The 25,319-nt window shown below is 39.3% G+C and overlaps 1 protein-coding gene across 1 annotated transcript in view; it reads right to left on the reverse strand.

Annotated features, from left to right (window-relative positions):
- The window catches only part of RNF180 (ring finger protein 180), a 126,983-nt gene that overhangs the window by 58,672 nt on the left and 42,992 nt on the right, over positions 1–25,319 (reverse strand). The window contains 7 exon segments of the mRNA XM_057389579.1: positions 419–1,368; positions 4,991–5,084; positions 7,226–7,321; positions 7,323–7,360; positions 12,322–12,358; positions 12,361–12,406; positions 13,025–13,228. Of these exon segments, the coding sequence (XP_057245562.1) occupies positions 419–1,368; positions 4,991–5,084; positions 7,226–7,321; positions 7,323–7,360; positions 12,322–12,358; positions 12,361–12,406; positions 13,025–13,228 (1,465 nt within the window).

Below are 25,319 nucleotides of genomic sequence, written 5' to 3' on the forward strand. Positions count from 1 at the left end.
GCTGTAAAGTTAACTCAAAATGCCATTAGCTAAAAGTTTGAAAATTCTGACATTGTAGGATTTCTTTTCTCATTTAGAAGATTCAAATGTTTTGTTTTTCTTTAATCACATTGATTAAATGTCACTGTTTTTTCCCACTTCAATCACTTCGTGATTATTACATCACAAAACACTAAGAAGGCCAATCAGAAGCCACCACAGCTTGATTTTGCACAGAAAGAAAACCTGATATGGTTGAATTAGAAAAAAACTTAATACAGGTAGAGGTAATAAATCTTAACTTGCCAGATACCAAATTCTAGACAGTTCCACATTAAACCAGTATTAAGAGAAAACACTGAAAAAAAGAGACAGACTTATTTATAAAATCAAGCCAAACTTTACAAAAAAAGTAGAATAATTAATTTAGAACACTTACTTGTTTCTGTAGACTTAGCTCTCGCCTTCTTTGATTCCTCCTCAAGCTTTTTGACTTGTTWCTTCCACTTTTACTCAGCTTTTGATTGAAGGAAATACTCGTAGGCTGCACAAGACGAACAGGTGTGATGCACTGTTTGTCTTCTACAGCCCTTGTAGGCCAAGAAAGGTTCATCATGAATGGTGACCCATCAGCAATGACACTCCCAGAAGATAGTCCAGTAGCTTCAAAACCACACTCACTTTCTGTTTCTCTGTGTGTAAATGTGGCAATGGAAGTAACCTGAAATTGGTTTTGTCCTATATCAGTCCTGGAACTATACAGATCCTGAAAAGAACTATCATCTTTCCTACTGGACTCYAATTGCAAGCCGCCTTGCGCATAAACAGGTGGATTTTCATTTTGACCAGGGTAAAGTGTTCCCATACTGCAAGTTTCATATAATTGAGGTAACAAAACAAGCCTTTCTCTGATATTTAAATCCAAGCTATGTGACCTTCTGTGAAAAGGTCTTACAGTGCATACAACTTTCATACAATAGAAAGACAAGAGATTTCTTTTTTTATTTAATACTTTTAAGGGAAGTTTTTCACTTTTAATCTCATATCTGGGAGCTCTTGTTTCCAGACAAAGTGCTTCTGTTAATCTTCCAGCACCATTATTACTTCCAGCCRCGTAGGAAAGCCTTTGATTTTTAATTTCCAAAGTTGCAGTTACCACTTCAAGGCAGGTATCCTTGTTAAAACCAGACTGAATTCTGAGAAGCAAATGTTTTTCTGGTGATTTTGACAATGTAACAGAGAAAGGTGGTTGAGTTCCAGTCCCAGTTTTGCAGTAATTTCTATTTACTAACTGTCCACAGGAATATTCTTCGTTGCAAACGAAGTTAAAGCCCCCTTAGCAGGCCTTACAGAAGGGACAGTGAAGTTTTCCAATTGTCCACTGTGCCTATTGATAAGAAAAGAAAAAAATAAAACACCCAACATGTTCACTGAAAATAAATGAGTATGAAATAATTACTGGGGTTATCTTCTCCTTTAGTAAGAAGCTTTTCTTTTTGTTTTGCAAATACAATAAAAATCAGAGCAGAAAGAAAATCCACCATAACTAATGCACTGGTCAAAACTCTGCTTGCTACAGTAGTAACTAATTCTAATAAATCTAGAACACACATTTCAAAATGTAGGAGCTTTGAAATACATTTAAAATTTGTCCATAGATAGAATAATGTCACAATAATAATAAAAATATTACATCCTTAAAGCAGTAAAATCAATTTCCCACGTTAATCTGGAATTGGCACAGCTTCTCAGCTGAGTGTTCTGAGTGCTGATACATTTCTTGCATACTAAGTACAGTGGAAAGAGATTTCTTACAAAAAGAACATAGCTTTTCACTTTGATTACCCCACAAAAGCTTAAAATGGTACTTGCATTTTGGTGTATGCAGCATTACAACATAATCTGTGCAGGCACCAAGACACATCCTTAATACTCTACATATAAGGAGACAGTCTTTWCATAATTTATAATTCTCTGAAATTCTTTTCAATCCTTCTTCAAAAGGAAATACACAGCAAATATCTATATAATTCTACATATTTAAACAACTATTAGTCCTCCTGCATAACTATTAGTATTTTCAGCAATTATATTAATCTGTCAGGAGCACTGTTGAGGACTAAAGTYATGCAAGTGTTTGTAGGACCAAAGCCCAGATGAAAAACAACATTATCAACTCMAATTATATTTACTCACTTGTGTGTCTAAAGAGACATGAATACAGAAGCTGCCCAACATTTCTAGAATAAGCACTGCTTTCTGCTTTCTGCTGCAAATGTCTTTCAAGGTGATTTGGGAAGATATGCCCATAACTGATGCTTGTCTAACTGAAAGCCACAGAAAATGTCAGGAAAACCAATTTTGCAGTTTCAGAAAAAAACCCAGCAGTATGTGGAAAAAGGGTTATTTTTCACACAATGCTAGAAGTAATTCTGGAAACACTCGAGACTCCTGCCTTGTGGGTCAAAACCTCAGAATTACAAAAATATCAAAGAATGTACATTATTGTATCTATGAGAATCTATTTAAATATGGAAAGATTTATTTTAACTTAGAGAAAAATAATTTGCATATAACCAAACGCTTTCAAATCCTTGAGAATTCTGTGAACAATCTCTCTCAATTTACAAGGCCRAACAATGATTGCATATGCCATTCCCAAAGAAGTATCAAGCTCATTCAGAGATTTACTCTAAGTCTCCCACACTCTATTTTCYAGATGCCAGGGGCTAGACACTGAAATTAAAGGAAAAGCACTTTCTGGTGCTTTTTGAGTTTTTCTGCCATGGAACAGTATCCTTAATCTTCAAATGGAGAAGAAAAGTGATTAATGAAAATTAAGAATGCCAGAAGACTGAAAAAAATGGAAATGCAAGACACAATATGGAGGGAAAAGGACATTCTATCTCCCATGTGCATAGAGACTGAGAGATATGGTGTGGGTACCAAGGAGCCTGGGACTGATTTAGCGTGAGTTTGGAAATTGTGTGTGGAAGCATTGACTCAGTAAAAGAAATAACAGCCTACTAGTGGAGGAGGTGGTAGGGGGAAAATTAGCAAGATCTGAAAGGAAGCTAAGGGTACACAGATTTAATGACAGACCGCAAAAAGAGGGAAAAATAGAAATTATAAGAAAAAGAAAACAAAACACGTGATAAGTGAAGGGTAAAAGAAAATGCAGGTTAAAAAAGGTCACTTGTTACACTGGATAGATATTTGTAATTATTGACTATTATCTATTCACTAGTATGTATATGAAATTCAAGAAGATTGGTTAAGAACAGGGACAGATGGCAAAAAAGAACCGGCTGGGAAGCAGTGGGTTTTTACAGCCTGTAAATAGACTTTCGCTTATGTAAAATGATTTAGCCTTTGATTCAGGAGTCATACAGGAGAAAATAACACATGATCACAAAATTATTCAGAGCTCAGAAGGATATGGAAATAAATCAAAATGGTTTAACACACCTTGCCCCCCTTCCCCTCCTCCCCAACCTTATCCATAAGAACAAAGATCTTGCCAGAGAAGACAGTGTATGAAGCATGAGTTCCCAGGATATTAAGTGACACAATGAACATGAAGATGTCGAAAGTGTACATAAAGAATTGTATTCTTTCTTTTTCACCAGAGGAGAACTGCTACTCTGCAAGCTTAAGCAAATACAACAAGCCTTTTCTGCACAGTCTATGGGTTTTGTATTTCCTCAGTCCCCAATCTGACCCTCCAGGATTTCAAATGCAGAAGCTAAAGGTGCAAAAGAATAATTTAAGAACCAAAGTGAAAAGGATAATATTACTATCAATACTAAATCCAATTTTACTGAAATAACAGAAGAGATAAACTACTGTAAAAAAAAAAAGCATTCTTATGATTCGGGATTCATGATTAGGCAATATTGTAAAGTGAGGAAATAACTAATGAGGGGTAATTTTTTCCAATGCACCTTTAAGATTAATGTTTCTGAAGCAGAAAAACTATTCTATTATATGTCATTGAAGTGTAAGAGATCACTAATTTAAAAAAGTTTAATGTTTAACAAAAAAACCACATAGAGCAACACAATGAAGTAAGTTGAAATTTTTTTAAGTTTTTGAATGCTTAGTTTTGGTGACGACAATCTTTTTCTCTTTGCGCACCATTTTTAGCATGGATTTGCTTAGGACAGAAATTGCTTGCAATATGGTAAAATTCTACACTGAAGTCTAAGGAGAAAGGAATGCAAATATAATTTGCTTCTCAAAATCAAAGATTCATAAAAGAAAATATGTGAGGCAAAAGAAAAGCACAGCTTACTAGCATCTATGCAACATTAACTTCCAGATCTAAAACAATTTAAAAGAAAATACTCAACTGAAGCAGTCAGCATAATAGGAAATGTATGAGATGGTTTGTAATTTCAAATGGACAATTAAAACTAAAAAGCAGTAATGCTGGCTCGTCGTCAGACTTTTGAATTTGCAGGAAAGTATCTGCTTTCTATTTCTATGACATAAGAGCACATTAAGTATAAAAAACTTAAGAATATAAAACATCATATTCCAAAAACTGATCTCTTAACAAACCTCCAATCCACTTTTATGGGGAAACATGCTTCTTGCTGTCACTATCAACATACATGTTTGTACTGCAAGATACAATGATTGAAACAAAGCAAACCTCAAAACTTAGGTAATAAAGGTAATACTAAGCATTGGAAAATACTTAGAGGTGCCCAACCCAGTTATTTGGACAACCACAAATACATTGATCTGTTATAGAGTAGGAAACAGAATTCATCACTTGTAGCACTTCTGCACATATTAAAAACAAAACAAAATGAAAMAACATTTTAGTGAGGAAAAAATATAGTCCTGTAAATGGTAATGATAGAAGTTCCTGAGAATTCCCTCAGTTACAAGGTCTCTGTAACACACATGGACCTTGGTAGAAAAGTGTCCTTGAAACTTGTCCCCCTTAATAACTTTATAATTTGAATTATAAAGATGCAAGGGAGGGAAAAAAATCTACCTTTCTCAATGACATACTTTACCCACTCTGGAATGGTTTCTAAGCTCACATGCCATACATTGCAAGACTTCTGAGCAGCAGCTGCGGGTTGTGATACCTATTAAAAAAACACTTATTGTATTGATACCCAACATCTATGCAAGCTTTCTTAAAATTCTGAATGTAGCCAGAAGTCAGCTTCCCAAATTCAGTAAACATTAACAAATGATAACTCTCAAATATGTGTTTCTAAAAATCAGGTAGATACTGTCAATAGTTCTCTATTTCTGAATCGAAGAACATTGGACAAACTCCACTGTGGAGATGTAGGCGTCTGAAGGTGGCTTTGTTTTGTTTAAAAGAACAGAAAGTATGCAGTTGCTGGCCTTCCAAGAATATCTGTAACTCACTTTTAGAATCACTGTCAGCTGGTATAATTTTTCAGCAAAGACAGAAAAGTGTAAGTTATAGTTTATATGAAGACTGTAATTAGCAATACACAAATGCCACAAGTAGTTTCAAATTAATTTTAAAATTCTTTTTAGAATAACTAGCAGAGAAACAAGGTAATCCTGGCAATTTTACAGTTTTTACTGCAATGATATGATCAAATGAAGAGAAAAAAATATTTAAAAACCTGTAGTTTTTCACTAAGTAATACTAAAATAATAACTATTATCTACCTGAAGTAGAGTTACAGAAATAGCTAAAAATATAAGGAAACTCTGGTGAGAAAGTCATAAAATCAGTTGTGAAAATTTATGAATGTGGAAAGTTGTGGACTCTTATGTTATGCAAGTGATTGGAATAMAAGTTTTATTATGCTGAAAATTAAAAGTGACACTACTGACAGAAGACAGAAGGTTCTAAAAATACCCCAAGTATTGACAGAAGACAGATAAATCCATTTGCCACGTCGATGCTATTGTTTTCCTCCTACCTGTGGAGACTAACTGTACTTCAATTTAGATATAATTCTAATTTAAAGTGTTCATACAGTATTTGTATACTTGTGAACTTCAACATTTGTTTTAAAATTTCTTCTACAATTTGCCATTCATTTTCAGGTATGTCTTTGTGTGGTCTAAAATTCATCAGTGAAAATCAACATGCTGAAAACATTACTTTTCTTATCATACTAGTGTCTTTGCCTCCCAAATCTTCAGATACACCATTAAATTACACTTTCTTTATCTGCTATCTACATAACTAGAGAAGCTACTTCAGTCATGTGCACAATGAGGTGGATCTCCACTCACAACTAAAAACTCCACCATGGGGCATGGACAATGACATCTCCTTCTATTCACTACATTTCTTCGAGGGAAGGAGTTGAAATTTCCCAATTCCCCCATAAAAATCACTTCAAAACATGTACAAAAAAACCCTCCAAATATAAAGTGTGAAAATTATTCCAGAACCTCAAGCTCTGTAAGCAGAGTGATTAAAATGGGGTTTATTGATAATACTAATTCCATCTTGATCTTAAAAAAATAACTTTGTTTCTACATCTATTGGCTATATCCTCTCCAGTGTGAAAAAGAATGTTGTTGCATTACTAATGTGTTAATAAAAAATATCAGCACTTCCTACTTGCTTTTTAACTGATTCAAGGTCATTGCATGTAGGCATTTTGACACATTTGGAAAGACCCTACCTCTTTATGATTACTAATTGCCATTGTAAAACAGTATGAAATACTCTGTCGTGGTTTTGTCCTATGTAATTATCCTTCTGTTTATTCCAGTAAAGACAATATAAATTACTAAGCAGGGCATAAACCCACTCACGGCAGGCTAATCTTCTGTATTTGTGTGCACGGACTATGGCCCGTTTTTTAAAAATGAAGAGCAAWATTTCCTGATGTAGGGACATTTTACGCACAGTTAACTACCACAGTGGAAATTAGAATCAATCTTTAAAACACACCTTAGACACAAGGAGTTACCCACTAACAAACAAACAACTGCTTTAAAACCATCAAAACCAAACCTCATTTTTATGTTTGAAATGGTAATGCTGTACATAGGCTAGTAGTCCAGTGTCCATAAACACCAGCCTTCATGCTGCCGAACAGGAAGGTGATCACTGTCTACCCAGCTTCACTAAAACTACTTCTTACACTCCTCTCTAGGGAATTGTCTATACTACTTATCTTCATCCAAACGATTAGTAAGGCTAAGTTTAAGACTTCTCTTTCATTTAAAACAAATGGCACTAGAAGAACTTACAAACACCCTCAGAAGAAGCTACACTTACTTCAGATTGGTTTTTTACATGACATTTTGCAAGAAAAACAGAATTTGCTATGTATTTCCTACATAACCAGCAATGCAGAACACCAGACTTGGTTGTTCATTATTTCAACTTGTGATTTTTCAGCTCTGTATGTTGACCTGCAAAGATTACAAAACATACAATTCAGCCACCTGTGGAAACTACCACTTTTCTCTTGCAACCCAGAAATCCATAAATATTCTCACCACTGTAGAGAAGACTAATACTTTACTTACAAACATTCTCTGATCTTGTATAGCATGACACCAGGATGTTTTAAGTAGTAAAGTGAAACAGCTGGTTTTATTTCCAGGTTGCATAAAAGAACTAGAAAGCAACAACAACAAAACAATTAAAACCAAAATAAAATAAAGCACACCCAACCAATCAGCCAAAGAAAAAACTTGTCCAATACTTGGACAAAAGACAACTACAGTTTTTCTAGACTATGTGAATAAGTCATTGCTGTCATAAACAATAAATAAACATACACACACATAATGCTTCATAACAAAAATAAATATGGACATAAAACTACGGATGATGAAAACTCTTAATATGCCCCTGCAGGCTTGCTCTCTTAAACTGTTTTTTGTGCAAGGATCAGCACTACTGGCTCAACGAAGTTTTTCATGCATTAACCTCCTTGTGAGACAGGGACCTAAATTAAGTAAAAAAGAAGGACAAATATAATATTTTTGTCTCTTTGTGTCTTGCTGTGTCCTGACCGTCTCTCTGGTCTTCTCTACCTTTCTCCAAAGTCTTCTCTTTTTGTAATGTTTTCTCCAAAGATCTTCCAGCTCTTCTTTCTACATATTTATGTTTTTGCCCCCTTCTGCTAGCTAAACAAAAAAAACAAGAAAATCTTTTTCAACTACATGCCAACTCAAGCCCTTAATGACAGTTATGCGTACTCAGAGTGCTGAATTTCACAGCACTATTTGACGGGGAAGCTGGAATATAAAACTAAAAAACAGTATCAAAAGTAACGTAGTCCAAAAATCCGAATTTGCAACTATTTTAASATTTAAATTATTTTCGTTTTCACTAAGTAAAGAAACTTTGAGGTCCTCACTACAGGTTGTCTGGAGAACAGTTTGCCTTGTTGAGACATATAGTCTTCTGTATTTTCTCCACTTCTATCATTCCTTTTTCTGCCTTTTTTCTGATTTAATCAAAAACTACGAAACACACACAGAGGTAACTCATTGTCTTAAATTTACATGTGAAGTCTTCATTCCTCAGATTTTCTGCTTTTTATACAAGTGCAACGGTTTGAAACACAGTTTGACAAGGACAAGCATGTATGTGTATCTACACTGGACTCTGAACTCAGTAGCACATGAAGTTTTTAACAACCAGATCCACCCTAAGCTTAAAAAGTGAAATTAAGGCAAACATTAAATATTTTCTAGCAAAATGCCACAATAAATCTTTTTTTTTTAAGGGTCCATTAAAGTATCTTAAGACAGCCAAGCAGATCTCAGAAGAGACACATAAAAGATAAGAACTTATGCTGTCTTGCTCCTGACAAAAATGGAATGATTCAAATGCTTTGACTTAAGCTCTCAAGTTTTTACTAACCCACATATATCAGTGCTGCTACTTTCTGTATTATACACATTTCAAAAATGGAATGCATAAAATAATGAACCTATCTATGAATGACATTTAAAAAAAAAGTAAATTCAGACTGAAAATTTTTCGAAGTACTTTTAATCACTTTGCTGTTATAACATAACGCACCACAGGATACTGAAAGAATGATTACGAAATTCTTTAGTATCAAACACTTTAAAGCTGTTTTAATTAATTTATTCATCGCAAATTTGTAACACCTTTCTAGAATTTATTAAATTTTCCAACAGCTCAGTAAGAACCTAAAATCTAGATCAACCATCATGGACTAGAAAGATTTTTTACACAAGGCTAGCTCAGACATTCTTTTCAGGGACAGCCATATCCTCATCTACTCAAATGCCCTCTTGAAATGAAGTGATATATACCTTGCATCATTTTTTATGCTGGATTTTTGTATTCAAATGATATATTTAAGCCTCTATATAMATTCTGTTCCCCTAAGAGAAAAGGATGTTTTGTTATCTGTTGAACAGCTGCTTCATTTGAGGCTTATGATGCTCAGTGGAGCAGGGCATAGACCTCTCAACAATCAGATAAAGGACTGATRAATAAACACACTCGCTATATTTAAAAGACAAGGTTCAAGTCATGCAAACAAAGGCTCTCGAAGGATCACTGGCATTTGAAATGATGTAAACAATCCTTTAATCTATATCATACCTTCCAAACTTTAGTTCAAAATGAAGTCTTTTAGTTAGTTAGTCATACAGTTAGTCATTTAGTTAGTTTGACTTAGTTCAGCATATACCTTTTATTTAAAATTACGTAAGAGAAATGAGTGCATACTATATGTGTAATAAAAGACATGGCATGAGCTGTATTTTCGTGTAACCAAGAAGGCTGATAGTGAAATACATGGGAAAAAATCCAACTCAAGTGGATACTTTTAGGCTGAAGGGCTCTTCTGGCCTAGGAGTATTTAAAAAGTAAAACTCCTGTAGGTCTACTAAAAATCTGCATGTATGTTCCTTATACATTTCTTAAAAATGACAGGAGAAACTACAAATATATGTTAACATATCACAGAGATTTCTACATTCATCTTGCTACAAAACAGCAAAAGTGATGTTTCTCATCACACTGGCATTGACTTTTGTTTTGTAGATAACTTCAAATAAATGCATGTGAACATAGGATTTTTTTTTATTAAATGCCATTTAACCATAATGTTTTGGATATATTTTCCTAAGTTTTATTTGTCTTGGTTTACATGTAAAACTATTCAAAGGCATTTTGTTCTCTTTCAGCAAAAAGTGCCCATATAAAGATGTTTTCCATTTGAAACTCCAAAAATAGTGCCACCCTGAGTGGGCCTTTTCATCTTAGTACTGAGYCATGTGTGTTGTGGCTGTACTGCTTTCAGGTCAGTTGCTTTGTATGAACTCATGTTTGCCTCCAAAATAGCATGCAGATGCATCAGAACTTAAAACGCCTGTGTTTTTCCATGGCTTTTGTTTGATGACCTTCAAAGCCTTTTCTATTATTTAGTCCCAGAAAAAACAGTAGCAGAGTCCTAAGACTTCTCCAAGTCAGCCCAAATTGTCTCTCTTGAAAATGTCTAATCTCTTAAGAGACCTTTGATGAAGATTTCACAGCCCTTCCAAACAATTCCATGGCCTTCTTATCTTTTATTAACTTTTCACCTAATACTTAAATGAAATTTTGTTGTAATTTCCCTTATTTGCTGTGAATACTGAGAACAAAATTGCTCCTTTTCTTCTGTGCAAGAACATTTTACAATTTTAAGCACTTATTAGATATTAGCTCCCCTTCAATCTTGTCTTTGAACTAAATAAATCTCTCCCTTTTYCCTCACAGATAATGCTTTCTTGATCTCCATCTGTCATTGCTATCTTATGAACTCTTTCAAATGGGTCAGCTATTCTTGTGAATGCAAGTTATGGATGCAGAACTCACTGAAGTTTTACCAGCTAAGGAGACTAGACAGATTACATACACTTTCAAAGGAAAAAAGATTGAAGAATGCCTATCTGTATCTAAATTTCTTATAAAATCCAAATTCTATGATGTATTAAGTTTCTGTCATTCCATCTTCAAAAAAATTGCTTAAAAACATGAYGTACAGCTCCAGTTAAAAATTCTCAGAGTGATGAACTAAACACAAACCCCTATATTTCTGTTGGAATCTGGTCTAGAATTTCAACTAACTTGCCCTTCATTCACAAATACATAAAAATAAGAAAATAAGGCATAAGTGGTTATCAATGTCTTTTGTTCAAAAATCACCTGTGATCCCCTCAGAATACTGCAGCCATGTGAATTACAGTAATTAGGCTGCAGCAAGAAACTAGGGCACAGAAACTTGAGAATTAGTTACCAAGAATCTTGAAAAAATATTAGATGACTGTCAGCTTTGCAGAAGATGACAGAGAAAAGCCAGATGAGTTGTCCTAGACAAGAGTCTATACCAGAAGTTCCTGCTCCCAGAGAAGGGGGAACCAACACTTTACCAGACAGAGAAACTATCATGGAAAACATTAAGGTACACTTAAAAATCTGCTGCTAGCTTCTGATCTCCAAAGTATTAATGCTGAAAGAAACACTTTTAMAAATGGTTTTTCTCAATAAAATAGCACTTAAGATGGGGAGACAGAAAATTCAAAGGACTGTCTCCAGGCTGCCAAAGAAGAAACGCACAAAGATGCATCATTGCTCCTGTACCGCCTCCTTCTTGTCTATGAACTCTTCTACAACTTCAGCCATCGAGTGATCAACTTCTGTAGCATGGAAGTTGATGACTTCCAACCAGTAAAGACTGGTTGATGAGAGAATGACCAGCATGTGATACTCTTTCTTTTGCAGCAAGACTAACACACGCCATTAAAACAAAACTTGCAATGAAAAGGGAGGGGATGTTACCTGCAACGTATTTCTTAACTTCCTAAAACCCCTACTGCAYGGGGCTGAAGTCAACAGGTCTTCCCAGCACAGTTAGGGTCTGGAGTGTGTAAATGGCTTTGACAGGGAAGAGATCGAGCAGATCAATRGAAAACCACGGACTAGCATGTAATTCCATTAAGATCCCAAGATCAGATCTGTTTCATGACCGTAATACACATACAAACATTAGCTGTTGCACACAGTAAAGTCCGGAATAAGCAGGGTGCCCTTGCCCCAGCCCTTGTAGGGAAACCACGCTGAGCACTGCCGCAGCCGCTGCTTCGGACACCCCAGGAGCCGGCCCAGGCCCGACCCCGGCGCGGCGGGTGCTGAAGGCCGGCGGCGGCACCACCAACTTACTGCGGGCAGCAGCGAGGCTGCCCCTCGGATGGGCAGCCCGGCCGCTGTCCCGGCTCCGGGCAGGTGGCCGCCCCGCCGCGATCCCTCCGTGCCCCCCGCGCCCCCGGCCCAGGCCCCGCTCGGCCCCACGGGCGGCTGCGGCGCCTCCCGCCGTCCCGGCCCCGCTCAGCTCACCGGGCCGCGCCGTGCGAGGCTGCGAGGAGGAGGCGACGGCACTGGAGCGACCGGGCGGGCGGGGAAGGGGCTGCGCAGCAGCAGCTGCTGCCGCGAACGGGAAGAGACGGGAGACAAACGGCGGCGGAAAGCGCTCCGCCAGCGCGGCCTCTGCCCTCGGGACGCGGGGAGCACACGGGGGCAGCCCGGGGCGCTCAGGCGGCTGCTGCGCCCACCGTCACCGCGGGACTCCGGCACCCAAGCCGGCGGCTGTCGCAGGGACGAGGGCAGGGACGAGGGCAGCGCCGCGCTAGCCTGCGCCGTGCCGGGACCTGAGACTGGCACGTCCTCTCGCCTYCTGACTGGCAGAGATGGAGCGGGGTGGGGTCACTCCCGCCAGTAGGCTGTGACCCGAGAGAAAAGCGGCCGAGGAAATCAAGGGAACGCAAAGAAAACTTTCAGTAGGGCATGGTGCAAAACTTGCGTTCCTTCAGACCCGAGGAACAAGACCAGACTCAGCGATCGTGCAGTCATAGAGCGAGGCCAGGAACACTTCAGTGCCCGGCGAGTGCCCGCCAGCCGACACCTGCTAGTCTGTGTCCACAGCAGCCCCCGACTGTCCTAATGGGCACCCAAAGAAAGGAGGAAGTGTTAATGAAATGGGGTGCGGGAATGAAGTGCACTTATGARTCCTTGTAGGAAATCACACAGGGGTGTGCACATCACACGGGGCTCCATGGAAGGAAAGGCGGCACGGCGGCTCCGGGCCGGTGAGCGTCAGTGGCGCGGCAGCCAAGAGGAGTGAGCTGGCGACTTGCATGCGGCGCCTTTTGCACCTCAGTGGTGATTTGGCCTCTTGCGGTGACAGTGTGACTTGAGCGGGACCTTACAGTGCTTGTAGCTGACCGTCTGCTAATGATGGTTGATCCGCTTCAAACGCAGGAAGGGAACAGTTATTAAAGCAATATGCGAGTAAGAAAGCTGGAGGATTGCTGAGGAAAATAAAATTAGTCTCCTCACTTTTTTTTTTTTTTTTTTTTTTTTGCCCGTGGAGGTCATTCGGAGCACTGAAGCCTCCATTTCCATATTTTTGTTATGTTTAGGGTATAAAATTTCTGCCATCTTTCTTGTATGTCAATGTACAATCCCTGCTGGTCAAGACAAGGTTGTGTTACCAGATAGCTAGTATGGCTGATGTAGGACTCACAGTAAGACCTGGGTTTTCATGCACACCCAAATGCATTAACACTATTTTTTTCCCCCAGTGCTCTCATTTACCTGATCTTTTTACTAATATTTGCTCCTTGATAACCTATTGCTATTTCTACCCTGTTATTACAGAATTCCCTGTAACAAGAGAATTCTTTACTTGGTTAATTTTTTTAAGTTGGGAGAGCGTGTAGTTCTATTTAATTTTTGCTATTTGCAGTCCTGATCATGTGAAAAGTTTTCAAACAACAGTATAAAACCGTTTTTTTCAGAAAGCCTTATTATTTTTGATGAGGAAAAACGAAACTTTTCTGAAGGCTATAGGATTATATTCAGAGCCATTGAGCTGTGCTGTGTGGTTAACTGTRTTATCTTACAGGTAGTGTTTGTCTATCACAGGGCAGCTGGACTGTGCAAGGCTAGAGAGGATGAATTAAAGAGGTTAATGGATATTGCTTGTGCTGTGGCTTTGGGACTCATGACTGACTCATGCAGGAGTCAATGCCAAGGCACACTGTATATGAAACGCCTTTTCCTGGAATAGCCTCTTAAATCTTCAGTGGGAGTTCAAGGATCTGTGCCAAACAGATGCATAGTAAGTCAGAAACTAGAGTGTCTTGGCTGTTTGGAGACCCTGATCGTGTTGTTGAAGGCTTTATGCAGTGCATCATTGAACAGTGAAGCACCCTGCAGGATTGTAGTGATTGGTGCATACACAGCAGCACATTCTGTTTTCACGTCCATGGCAGTAGAGAGTGCATCAGCTCACAGGCGCTCCATGAGAAGCTCTAACAAGTGGTTATGTATTCCAGCAATCACCTGAATCGTTCACAACCAGGTGCATGTTATTTCCATTCCAATTGTGCTTATATAACTGCCTAGGGGAGGGGATGAACCTTATTGTCATTCTTCTAGAGAAATTACTTCTTCAATACAAGGAGTTACATTTTTTTTCAGCTCTTTAATAGTACACTAATGACTACCCAAGGCATTAACCCTGTCTGTAATTCCTGGTTCTTTGACCCATTAGGTTGCTCCAGTAACTGTGGTYATCTCCAAGACCTTCATATCTATTATTTGGTCATCTGTTCTGGAGGACCATATCATAGAAAATGGTCAGAGAGGGAGCATTAGGAGAAAWGAATGAAGAAATGGAAATTGTTGGGTAGAACTTCTAGGACTTGGATACTGAGCACAGAAGGAAAATAATTGTTGCTATTACTTGTGAGGTGATTTTTTTGTTTGGTAGAATTTTTTTTGGGTGTTGTTTTTGGTTTTGTGGTTCTTCCCTTCCCTTCCCTTCCCTTCCCTTCCCTTCCCTTCCCTTCCCTTCCCTTCCCTTCCCTTCCCTTCCCTTCCCTCCCCTTCCCGGAACTTCCCTCCCCTCCCCTTCCCGGAACTTCCCTTCCTGGAACTTCCCTTCCTTTTGAAAATCAAATCCATCTAAAATTGCTGTGTGTAGTTATAGGCTGGATTATAGCCTATAACTTTTCCCAAGCCTGGGAAAAGCTTTTTTAAGTCACATAGGAGTAGATCCAATTAAGTGATTCTTAATGTAATTTTCTTAATTTATGGTCACTTATTCCCTGGAATGGAATCCAGAGCTGTGTTAAATGTAGGTATCCTTTCTGTGCATTGGAATCCTGCTGGTCAAGGAATCCTGCCATCTTGAGGGAGGTTAAAAGAAATCATCATAAAAAGAAAAGGTACTGCAAATACAGTAAGTCACTGAACAATTGCTTATCAGCTGYTGAGAGCTAGTTCCTGGAAGGGAAACTACTCACAGAAAAGAGACCTAAAGTCACTTCTTTCTGCAATGTGCTCATTTATGTCACATTTCCCATAACTTGGGAGAACATACTAGTTATCCACTAAAAATAAAAGGATTMTTTTTTTCTCCATGCTCCATGGTTTCAAAAAGTTTGTGATCTATGTGAATATACATAGATGGAGAAGAACATGTCTGTGTCCAAAGCATTGTGAAGCTTACATCAGAAAGGGAATTTGAGGGATCTTCAAGGATGAATTGTTTTTTTCACTAAAGGGACATAAAAAATTGCACTAAGAGCCTTTGAACAGGGTTTTGAACTATTTTATATTTAGTTTATATTTTATATTTAGTTTGTGTAAATAATAAGGAYATTACCGTTAAACCAGTCATTGTGGATTTTGATCAGGGCTTCTAATTAAGTTGATCAGTTTAGTTTTTAGTAAAGAAAAACGAAAGTATGTCTTCAGGTGAAGTGCTTGACTTGGAACGTGAGCTTAGATAAGCTAAAGAAATTCAGTCAATCTGAACTGCTCAGGAATTTGGAGAAGATATCTGAAATTTGAAGCTAAATTTCTTTTAAAACCCAAGAATTTCTTTAAATACCCAAGYATTACCCAAGCTAGGGTAATACTTTCAGAATTTCAGATGTTAGAATTAAATGGATAATTACTTGAAGAAATATTTTAAACAGACCTTCGAGGAATAGGAAAGGACAGGAATGAAAAAAATACTGACCAGCATATAGTAATTGTTTTTAGAATGTGGAATAACAATTAAAACTGCTTAAATTGCAGCTGGATTAGAACTTGCAAAAAATTCTGACTTTATATCCTTGGCTGTTGGAGAACTGGAAAATGAATGAGATTCAGGTGAATATGTACAAGGTTATGCACTTAGAGATTGCTGGCAAGAATTTCTGCTGTCAGGTGGTGACTCATCAATTGGAAGCAATAAAGAGGCTAAGTATTGGAGTATATTAATTGATTACAAGTTGTCTGTGCRTTGACTGTGTAATACAGCTCTGAAAAGACTAATTGTGCCCTGAACTGTGGGTGTATTTCTAGTACATGCATGTGAATATCAACACTCTGSTAATTTTTTATTTGAAATAATACAGTTAGTGATAGTAGTAATTTTTTTAAAATTAATTTGGTCTAGAGTAGACACAAAGAAAAATACTAAGGTGATAAAAATTGATAGAGCCTGCCTTATGGGAAAACAGAAATATCTTTGCTTACTAAGTTCAGCAAAAATTGCAGATAAAAGTTTTTCTTGAAAAGTCATCACTGAGGAAATAAAATAGCCTTATGTAACTTAGAAAATGTATACAAGAAACCCCCATAAATGAATTCACCAATAAGAATTGTAGAGTGGGAATTGAAAAKTTGTAGTAATAGTACCAGGCAGATTTTTGGATAAGCTTCCTAGGAAAAGTGTTGGGGAAAAACACCAACTAACTTGAAGTGCAGCTGTTACAAAGTTTACAGAAGTTGGTTGTGACACTTTTAAAAAAAGATTTTACACTTTCTGTGAAAAGGAGATTATCCTTGGTAATTTGCTACCTCATGGCTGTGTCTCTGTGTTTAGTCCTGATTTTCTTTCCCATGAGAGTCACTGTCATGTCTATTTTTAATATGATATAAAAATGTTTCCTAAGTAATGTAAAAATATCTTTTATATCCTTCAGAAGGAATATAAAGGAGTTCAGGATTTTTTTAATGCTGCTGCCATTCAAACGTTCTGAACAGCTTTGCACCGTAATTTCTATTTGAAGTTTAATCTTCTATAACACTCCAGCATCATCTGCTGTTTTACCATTGTCTAAATTAAATCTTTATAGTTGTATATAGTTTATGAAAGCAGATTGAAATCCATATCTTTTTTAGAATTATCAATTTAAATTTTCAATAGGAATGGGTTCAAAAGAGTGAAAATTTCTTTCAGTCATTAGTGCTAATGCYTACATATACCAGGCTTGTCCCTAAACTGAGATGTAAAGAAATTAACTATAGAATGATTTGGATTGAAAAGCATCTTAGATTTGACCWGGTTCCAAACCCTCCTGCCATTAGACCAAGTTGATCAAAGCCCCATCCAGCCTGGCATTTGAACACTTCCTTGGATGGGACATCCAAAAAGTCTCTGGGCAACTTGTTTCTGTGTGTCACCTCCCTCACAGTGAATAATTTCTTCCTAATATCTAATCTTAACTTGCCCTCTTTCAGTTTAAAACTGTGACCTTTGTACTATTGCCACATGTTCTTAGAAATTTAGAAATTCCTCTCCAGCTCTCATGGAGACCTCCTTTAGGCACTGGAAGGTGCTGTAATGTCTCCCTGGAGCCTTCTTCTCCCCAGGCTGAGCAGTCCCACCTCTCTCAGCCTTTCTTCACAACTGAGGTATTCCAGAAGTCATCTTGAGTCTGAGCTCATGCCAACAGAATACCTTTCCTGTGCAGGGACCCCAGAGCTGGATGCAGCCCTGCAGGTGGGGTCTCAGCAGAGCAGAGCAGAGGGGCACAATCCCCTCCCTGGCCCTGCTGCCCACGCTGCTCTGGATGCAGCCCAGGACATTTTTTGTTTTCTGGGTTGAGTGCACATGGCTAGATCTTTTCCAGCTTCTTGCTCAGCTAGTACTGTGTGAAACTGAAAATTGTTTTTGAGTTTAGCTTTTAAGTAGTGTTTGTTTTTTATGTAAATGAATATATGCCTAATGTATTTAATCTTATGCCTTACAAATATTCAGTAGAGAATATGTAGAGAGAATTAGTCATTTTTCTGACTACTGAAGAAAACAATGCAATCCAGTTTTGATTTTAGAACATACCCTAGCTTAAAGAATCACATTAGCCTTGAGAACAGATCAAAGTAATAATTTCATATGACCTGTTTGAGTGGATATACCCTGTGAACAATGTATTTTTGTAGAAATAATTATTTCCATATATTTTTCTGTTGTATTAAGTTCTCTTTTTGTTTCCTTTTAATGATATTCTGAACTCTCTTTAGTCTGTGAAGTTGCTGGAAGTTACCAGATAAAAATATTGGTACATAATAAATCAATGGGCAGTCAATTAATCTCTAAATTACTCTGGAATTACCTTGCTTATGTACATGTTCCAGTTTCAGTTCTGTAATTAAAATATTTAATTATGAAAAATTTGTCTTACACTCACAAGACAATATCCTCATTCAGATACYATTTCAATTGCCAAAACTAAATGCTGAAGGGCTGAAAGGGAGCTCTCTGCTTTACCTGTTTTGCTTGCAGAATTAGTGCAGAGTGAGACTCCTTAAAAGGTTCTTTCTTCCAGCACTGAGCAGGATGCTGCCACAGATGTGGCATGACTGAACTCCAGGTGGAAGCACTAATGTCACAAACTAACATAGCGGTTGATTTTATGGCCTTTGACATGATTGAGTCACATCCTCATTTCAGGCATAAGCTATAGGACAAACACTTAATGAAGAAGCTATGTGCCCACAATGTTTGGGCAAGACATTAGGCTTAAACATGCATAAAAATTTGTAGTTTCTATTATGGACATTATAAATTGCAGACAATTTAGGAGCTGCTCGGCCATGGAAAGCTGGTACTCTGAGTCTTTTTTATGATTTTGATGCAAGCCCTGATTGAGATACCCACATATAYATCTTCAGTGCTTCTTAAAATTCTCACTGGTTTATGATGTTGACAGATATGACATGGTCCTTTAAAGTGGCACTTAGAGACCAGGTTTTGTACCTGAGGGCATCTCATATGGCTCTAGGAGTTTATTTACTAACAGCTGAGCAGAGTCCTAATATTTTATTAAAGCATAGCTGAAATGCCTAAAAAGTAACTGTTCTTATTTGTTGAGTATTTCAGTTTTTAAGGATGATGACTGGGAAAACAAAATCAGAGAATGCCTTTTTCGGGCATCAGTTTCCAGCAGTGAGCATCTCTGTGAATCTCTGAAAGTGATACTCAGAATCCAGGGCACTTTCTGTGTAAACTATGCCTTTGCTTTTGAGCTCCCTAACATGGCTTATTGGGGCCGATGGAGAGAGCCGTGAGCTGTCTGTGTGGGGTGTGCTTGGGAAGTGCTTGAGCCATGGAGAGCTAGAAAAGTGTCCTTCCTGAGGGACCTGGGCTTTTCTTCCTCCCCTCTGTTGATGATCTCCTCTGTTCCACAGTGTGTGACATTGCTGTGAAGGTGCTGGCAAGGATGAGCAGCTCCTTGTCCTCAGGTCTCTCTGGCTTGTCACAACAAGCAAACATGGTTGTGGAGATCGAGTGGAGTTGCCAATCCAGGGCAATACTCAATAGAATCTTGCTTAGGTTACCCCCTGCTTTACCAGCTCTACCTRGGATGCATTGTGTGGAGGACAATCAGGAAACCAGAGTTTCCCCTTTTTCAGGCAGTCTGTGAACACCAACATTTACCCCATGCGGACAATTCTTGGAGATGGTTCAACACCCTCAGTTGCATCAGTTGCCAGCCACCAGGATCAGCAGGTGCTGTGGGGCAAGAGCCCAGGCCTTACATGGGTGCCTTCCAGCCTGATGTCTAGGCAAGCATTTTTTAGGACGGCTCAGAGATTCTTGCRGCTCTGCTGCTCTGGCTGAAATAGGGCCACTGGTGGGAAGTGGCTTTGGCACAGGACACCGCAACAGTGGTGCTGGGTGAGGAGGCCTTGGTTTGGGAGTTGCGGCCCTTTCTGCAAAAGCACACTCATCTTTGTGTGTCAGCTCCTCAGTGCCGCTGGAGGCAAGTGCCCCACAAAGAGGAGGAGGGCCCCCACAGCTCCTCTTCAATCGCCAGGAGGTCATGCTTCTGGCAACACTCGGGAAGTGAAACCAAAGTCAGGTCAGCAGCTGAGGAATGTGCTGGCCCYTAAAAGGATCTGAAGGCACTAAAAGGACAATATAAAACTGTGAAAACTGCAGGAAAAACCTTAATCTCCCATTAAAACAATGCAGCTGGTATTGTTGTCTTCCAGCAGTGAAGCTTTCTCCTGGTGCTCGTGTGTCTGCTGCAGCCTGAGGTTGATGAACCCTTTCTGGTGGGATGGAGCACCGCCATGTACTCCTTTGCTAGGCTGAGGAGGCCTTCAGGTCCAATCTGTGCCTCATTGCTTCATTAGCCCAGACCTGGGCCCCTCCATGCCTCACTCTGTGCTTACGTCTTGAAGCTCTTCTCTCCTCCAGCCATTGCTCTCACTACAATCTTGGTATGGTTGCACRCAATACTTTCTTCTGCACAGAAGCACAAGTTTGTTCTGGTCATTGTGTAGCGCTGTCACTGTACTCTGACAAGATGAGCAGGACTACAGTGGAAGCATTCTGGCTGTCTGCTCAGCAGGGAAGGTGTTTTGACAGCTCAGCTTGGTGGCAGTTCACCTCCAGGCTGTCCAGACCGCATCCTGGCAGAGCATGCCTGAGCATCCCATCTGTGAGGCCTTAAGCAGACTGCAGAGACTTCATCCTGCTGCTGGCAATGGCTGTGGGCTGATCCTGTGTTATGGGGCTCAGTGATGGAGGTGCAGGGTCTCCCTTCCTGCCCCAGATACATGGAGAGCAGACAGAGCTGAGATCAGATCCTGGAAAGAGAAGAGGCTCAATCCCATCTGCTTTCATTTCCTGGGCAGAAGATGAGARTGACTTCAACCAAACTCTTCCTCAGGGATGCTCTGGATTTTTTTCACTGTAAACATCTTCCCAGCATAATCTGATTGTGTTGCAAGCTGTCTGGGGAAGTCTGTGTGGAACTCTGGTGCAGAAGCACTTTGTGGTGTGAAAAGAGAGCATTTCTAGCCAGGCAACTGGCAAGAGCTTCTGAACATGTGGGAACTCACAGCAACTGCAATCAGTCGGTGCTATTTTCTCATACCCCTAGTCTTTGCTAGTGTTTATATGGTCTTTTATAGGGAGAGATTTACAGTTTCCATCTCGTTTTTCAAAAACTGCCTGCMTCCAGAAATGCCATGTTTGGGAGCTTGCTCTGACCTGACAATGGAAAAGCTGCACAGCTCACATGAACAATGGTACTTGGTGTGTACCATCATATGGTCTGTCCCTTATCCAGATCCCAAAAGCCTGATATTTCCTCTGTCTGCCTTCTTATCAGGAGTGAGAACACATGAATACTGTCCTCCTCACCGGAGCTGTTGACTGTTCCATCATTTTTGAAAGAAGGTGTCAAAAATCCACCTTTAGATCAATGAAGTAATAAGACATGCTGTTTTTAAATTCAAGTTATTAAAGGTCAAGTATGTCAGTTGGGAACAAYAGGAGCTTCTTCCTGGGTTTCTTATAACCAGAGAAAATTCTAGTTGCAAAGGTTATACAGAATTTCCAATGTAGTTTATTATCACAGGTAATTTCCCTCTTTTGTGTATATATTTTAAATATGCTCATTAATTTTATCATTACACTTATTATTCTGAGGCTATGCACWTGGCTTAGTGTCAAAATTTTTAACAAGGCACTGAAAAAATAGCTGCTGTTAATAGTGGGGGAACAAATCTGCAGATAAAAATCCTTCTACTGAAGATAATGAAAATATTCTGCTGTAAGACAACAGTTGTCTGCAGTTAAATTTTATTTCCATCTGCCTTCACTACCTTGCTGCTTGCTTTGCCAAACCCAGACTAAAAATGGATTTAGCATGCTGAAGTTAAGCAGTCTCATTAGTCCAGTAGAGCTGACTGCATACATCATATATGTATCATTTCACACTGTGATAAACATGGCTCTGTAAAGTCTTTGACAGGATTACCCCCAACATTCTTTCCTCCAAATTGGATTTGATGGATGGACATCTTTGATAAGGAGCTGGCTGCATGGTTGCATCCAGAGGATGGTGGTCAATGATTCACTGTCTGTGCAGATATCAGTGATGATTCGTGTCCCCCAGGGGTCTGTACTGGGACCGGGACTAGACACAAAGGCCAATTTCACACTCAGAAGTTTGCAGATGACCCCAAGCTGAGTGGTGTGGCTAACATGCCTGAGTGATGGGAATTAATCCAGAGGAACTTGGACAAGCTTGAKAAGTGAGTCCATGGGAACATGATTCTATGAATCTATTACACTGGACAGATTAAATGCTTCGAGAAATATCTGAGTTCATAAATACCTGGTACAAATAATAGATGGGAAACTGAGTCTGTTCACAAAATCATGAAGTTGCAGAATGGAGTTGGAAGGGACCTCTGTATGTCATCTAGTTTAACATCCTGTTAAAGAAGGTTTGCCTAAAACAGTTATGCAAGATGGCATCCAGTGAGATTTTGAATATTTCTGGGGAGGAAAACTCCATGGCCTCTCTAGGCAATCTGTTCCGGAGCTCTGTCACCCTCACAGTAAGGAATCATAGAACCACAGAATAACCTGGGTTGTGACTGACCCTCGGGGTCATGTAATTCCAACTCTCCTGCTGTGGTCAGGACAGCTTTCACCAGACCAGGTTGCTCAGAGTCCTATCRAACCAGATCCTAAATACTTCCAGGGAAGCAGCAGCCACATATCCTCTGAGCAATCTGTTTTTGTGCTTCACCACCCTCAGAGTAAATAGCTTTTTCCTAGTATCTAAGATAAACCTGCTCTCTTTCAATTGGAAATCATAGATGTGTCAAAGAATCACATTCCTCACATGGAGTATTGCCTTTGTCAGGTTGGCAGTGAGAGTGTACTACTGCTTGGAGTGCTCCAGATCAGCTGTAGAAAGTTGTGGACTGGAGTTCTACCTCCTAGGCACACACTTGTGCTAAAGCTTTCTGTTTCTGGGTGCCACTGTGTGTGGGCAGCACATCTAACACTGTTCTGGTCACTTCTGAATGATCCTGGGACACATGCATCTCATGAATCAACCCTTCTGTGCTGAGGCCTTCAGGTATCAAATTGCTGACCAAAAGAGCTAAAGATGCTATTACTGCATCTGATAGATGTCATTGTCTGATTCATTCCCATAACCATGGTCGCACATCTTCTGAGCTGAGGAATCCGATGTATGTTTCACATGTTTTTAACATTGCAATTTTGAAGTAAAGTACAGATGTCAGGAAAATTGAATTTTCAGCTATTCATAATCTTCCCAGAAGCTGAATTTTCAATGACTGAGAGCATTACAGCCCTGATGTAAGATGATGGGCCTGCACAGTTAGACTGCTCTGCTACACAGGGTATATGCATTTCTCATATTACTTTGCAGAAGGAACATGCTTGGGGTAGCCACAGAATCACAGAMTATCCTGAGCTGAAAGGGACCATAAAGATCACTGAGTTCCAACCCTCCTATGATGGGCAGGAGCACCTCTTACTTGACCAGGTTGCTCAGAGCACCATGCAACCCAGCCCTGAACACTTCCAGGGATGGGACATTGACAACCTCTCTGGGTAAGCTTTTCCAGAGTCTCACCACCCTCAGAAATGGATTTCTTGCTACTATCTAACCTAAACCTGCTGTCTTTTCACTTTAAAGACACTGCCCCTAGTCATGTCACAACTTGTCAATGTAAAAAGTCTGTCTCCAGCTTTCTTGTAGACCCCTTTAGGTTCTAGAAGTCTGCTGTCCACTTTAGGTATCTGCATTAGGGTTTTTTTTTTTTGTATTTTTCATTTTTCTCCTAAATTAATTTTTTATACAGTTCTGATACCTGCTTAGATTCTGTGAGACTTCTGTAGTATCTGTTTGAAAACACTTTCTTTATCCCATTTRTGCATGTATCTCTTATCTTGCCCAGGTACTAATATTCTTTTGTTCTGATTTTTACCTATCCTTTTGTTATGTGCATTCAAGTTTTATTTTTTCTTTTAATCTGCCACTGGTTTTTTTCTTTCATTTGCTTACGAAGCATCTTCTCTTTCCATTAGACCTCTCTCTCTCTCTTGCTTGATTTCTGAGCTGAGCAGAAACATGTGGGCCGTGTATTTTGCTCACTATAGGAAGACATAGGGGATGACTACTGGCTGTAGTTTCAGTGGGCCACCAGCCGATAGGGAGATGTAAACCCGCAGTTGAGATCCATCTGATAAACGCTGGATTGAGATTGCAGTAAGAGCAAGAGGCTCGAGTATCCAGCAGAGGGAGTGRTTTCCTCAGCCAATACCCCTCTGCTGGGGATGGCTTCACTCCAGCCTCAAGGAGAGAGCATCAGCTGCCAGCGGAGGCACGGGAGCAAAGTTTGTGAGACATGTGGCAAAAGGCGATAGCTAAAATCCAATATATAAACTAACTAAACAGAGGACACTATCCTGAAATGGCTGTAATTTTTATCTAACAAAAAAATTTTTGAAGAATTTAGGAGATAAGATTCAGATATAATGATTAGCTGGAATSGTGGTTTAACACCAGTGGACAACTAAGTACTACACAGCTACTTGCTCACTCATCCTTCCCCATTCACTGGTGGGAATTAAAAAAAAGTAAACTTGTGCTATGACATGAGAAAAGTTTAATAATTGAAGTAAAATAAAATATTATTACACTACAACTGCTACTACAACTACTGCTGCTACTGCTACTATTTCTAATCACGATGAAAAGGAGAGAGGGGAATAAAAGCCACAGAAACAAGTGACACACAACAGACCAGGTCTCACCAGCTGCTGACCAATGCCTAGCCCAGTCCACAGCAGCAGTCGGTCCCTCCTGGCCCGCTCCCCCCAGTTTACATCCTGGGCATGATGTTCTRTGATTTGGAGCATCCCTCTGGCCTGTTCAGGTCAGCTCTCCTGGCCTTCCTCCCTCCCTGACAGGCAGTGGGACACTGAAAAGCCTTTGACTTTCAGGGTGAGCACTGCTCAGCAGCATCTAAAACATCAGTGTGCTACCAACATGACTCTCGTGCTGAATCCAAAACACAGCACTGTAACAGTGACAAAGAAAATTAACTCTACAYAGCCAAATCCCAGCTAACTAGATGTGTGAGACATTACTCAGGAAGTAATTTTAACCAGTGGTGGCGATATTTGTTTTCATGATTGCCACAAATCAAATATTAAATGATATTAAGTCTGTAATAAAGAAATTTATGTAATTACTGTAACATGTAAGTT

This window comes from Malurus melanocephalus, unplaced genomic scaffold (genome assembly GCF_030028575.1).
Source record: "Malurus melanocephalus ecotype Western Australia unplaced genomic scaffold, MMel_1.1 scaffold_18, whole genome shotgun sequence".
Classification (NCBI taxonomy): Eukaryota; Metazoa; Chordata; class Aves; order Passeriformes; family Maluridae; genus Malurus; species Malurus melanocephalus.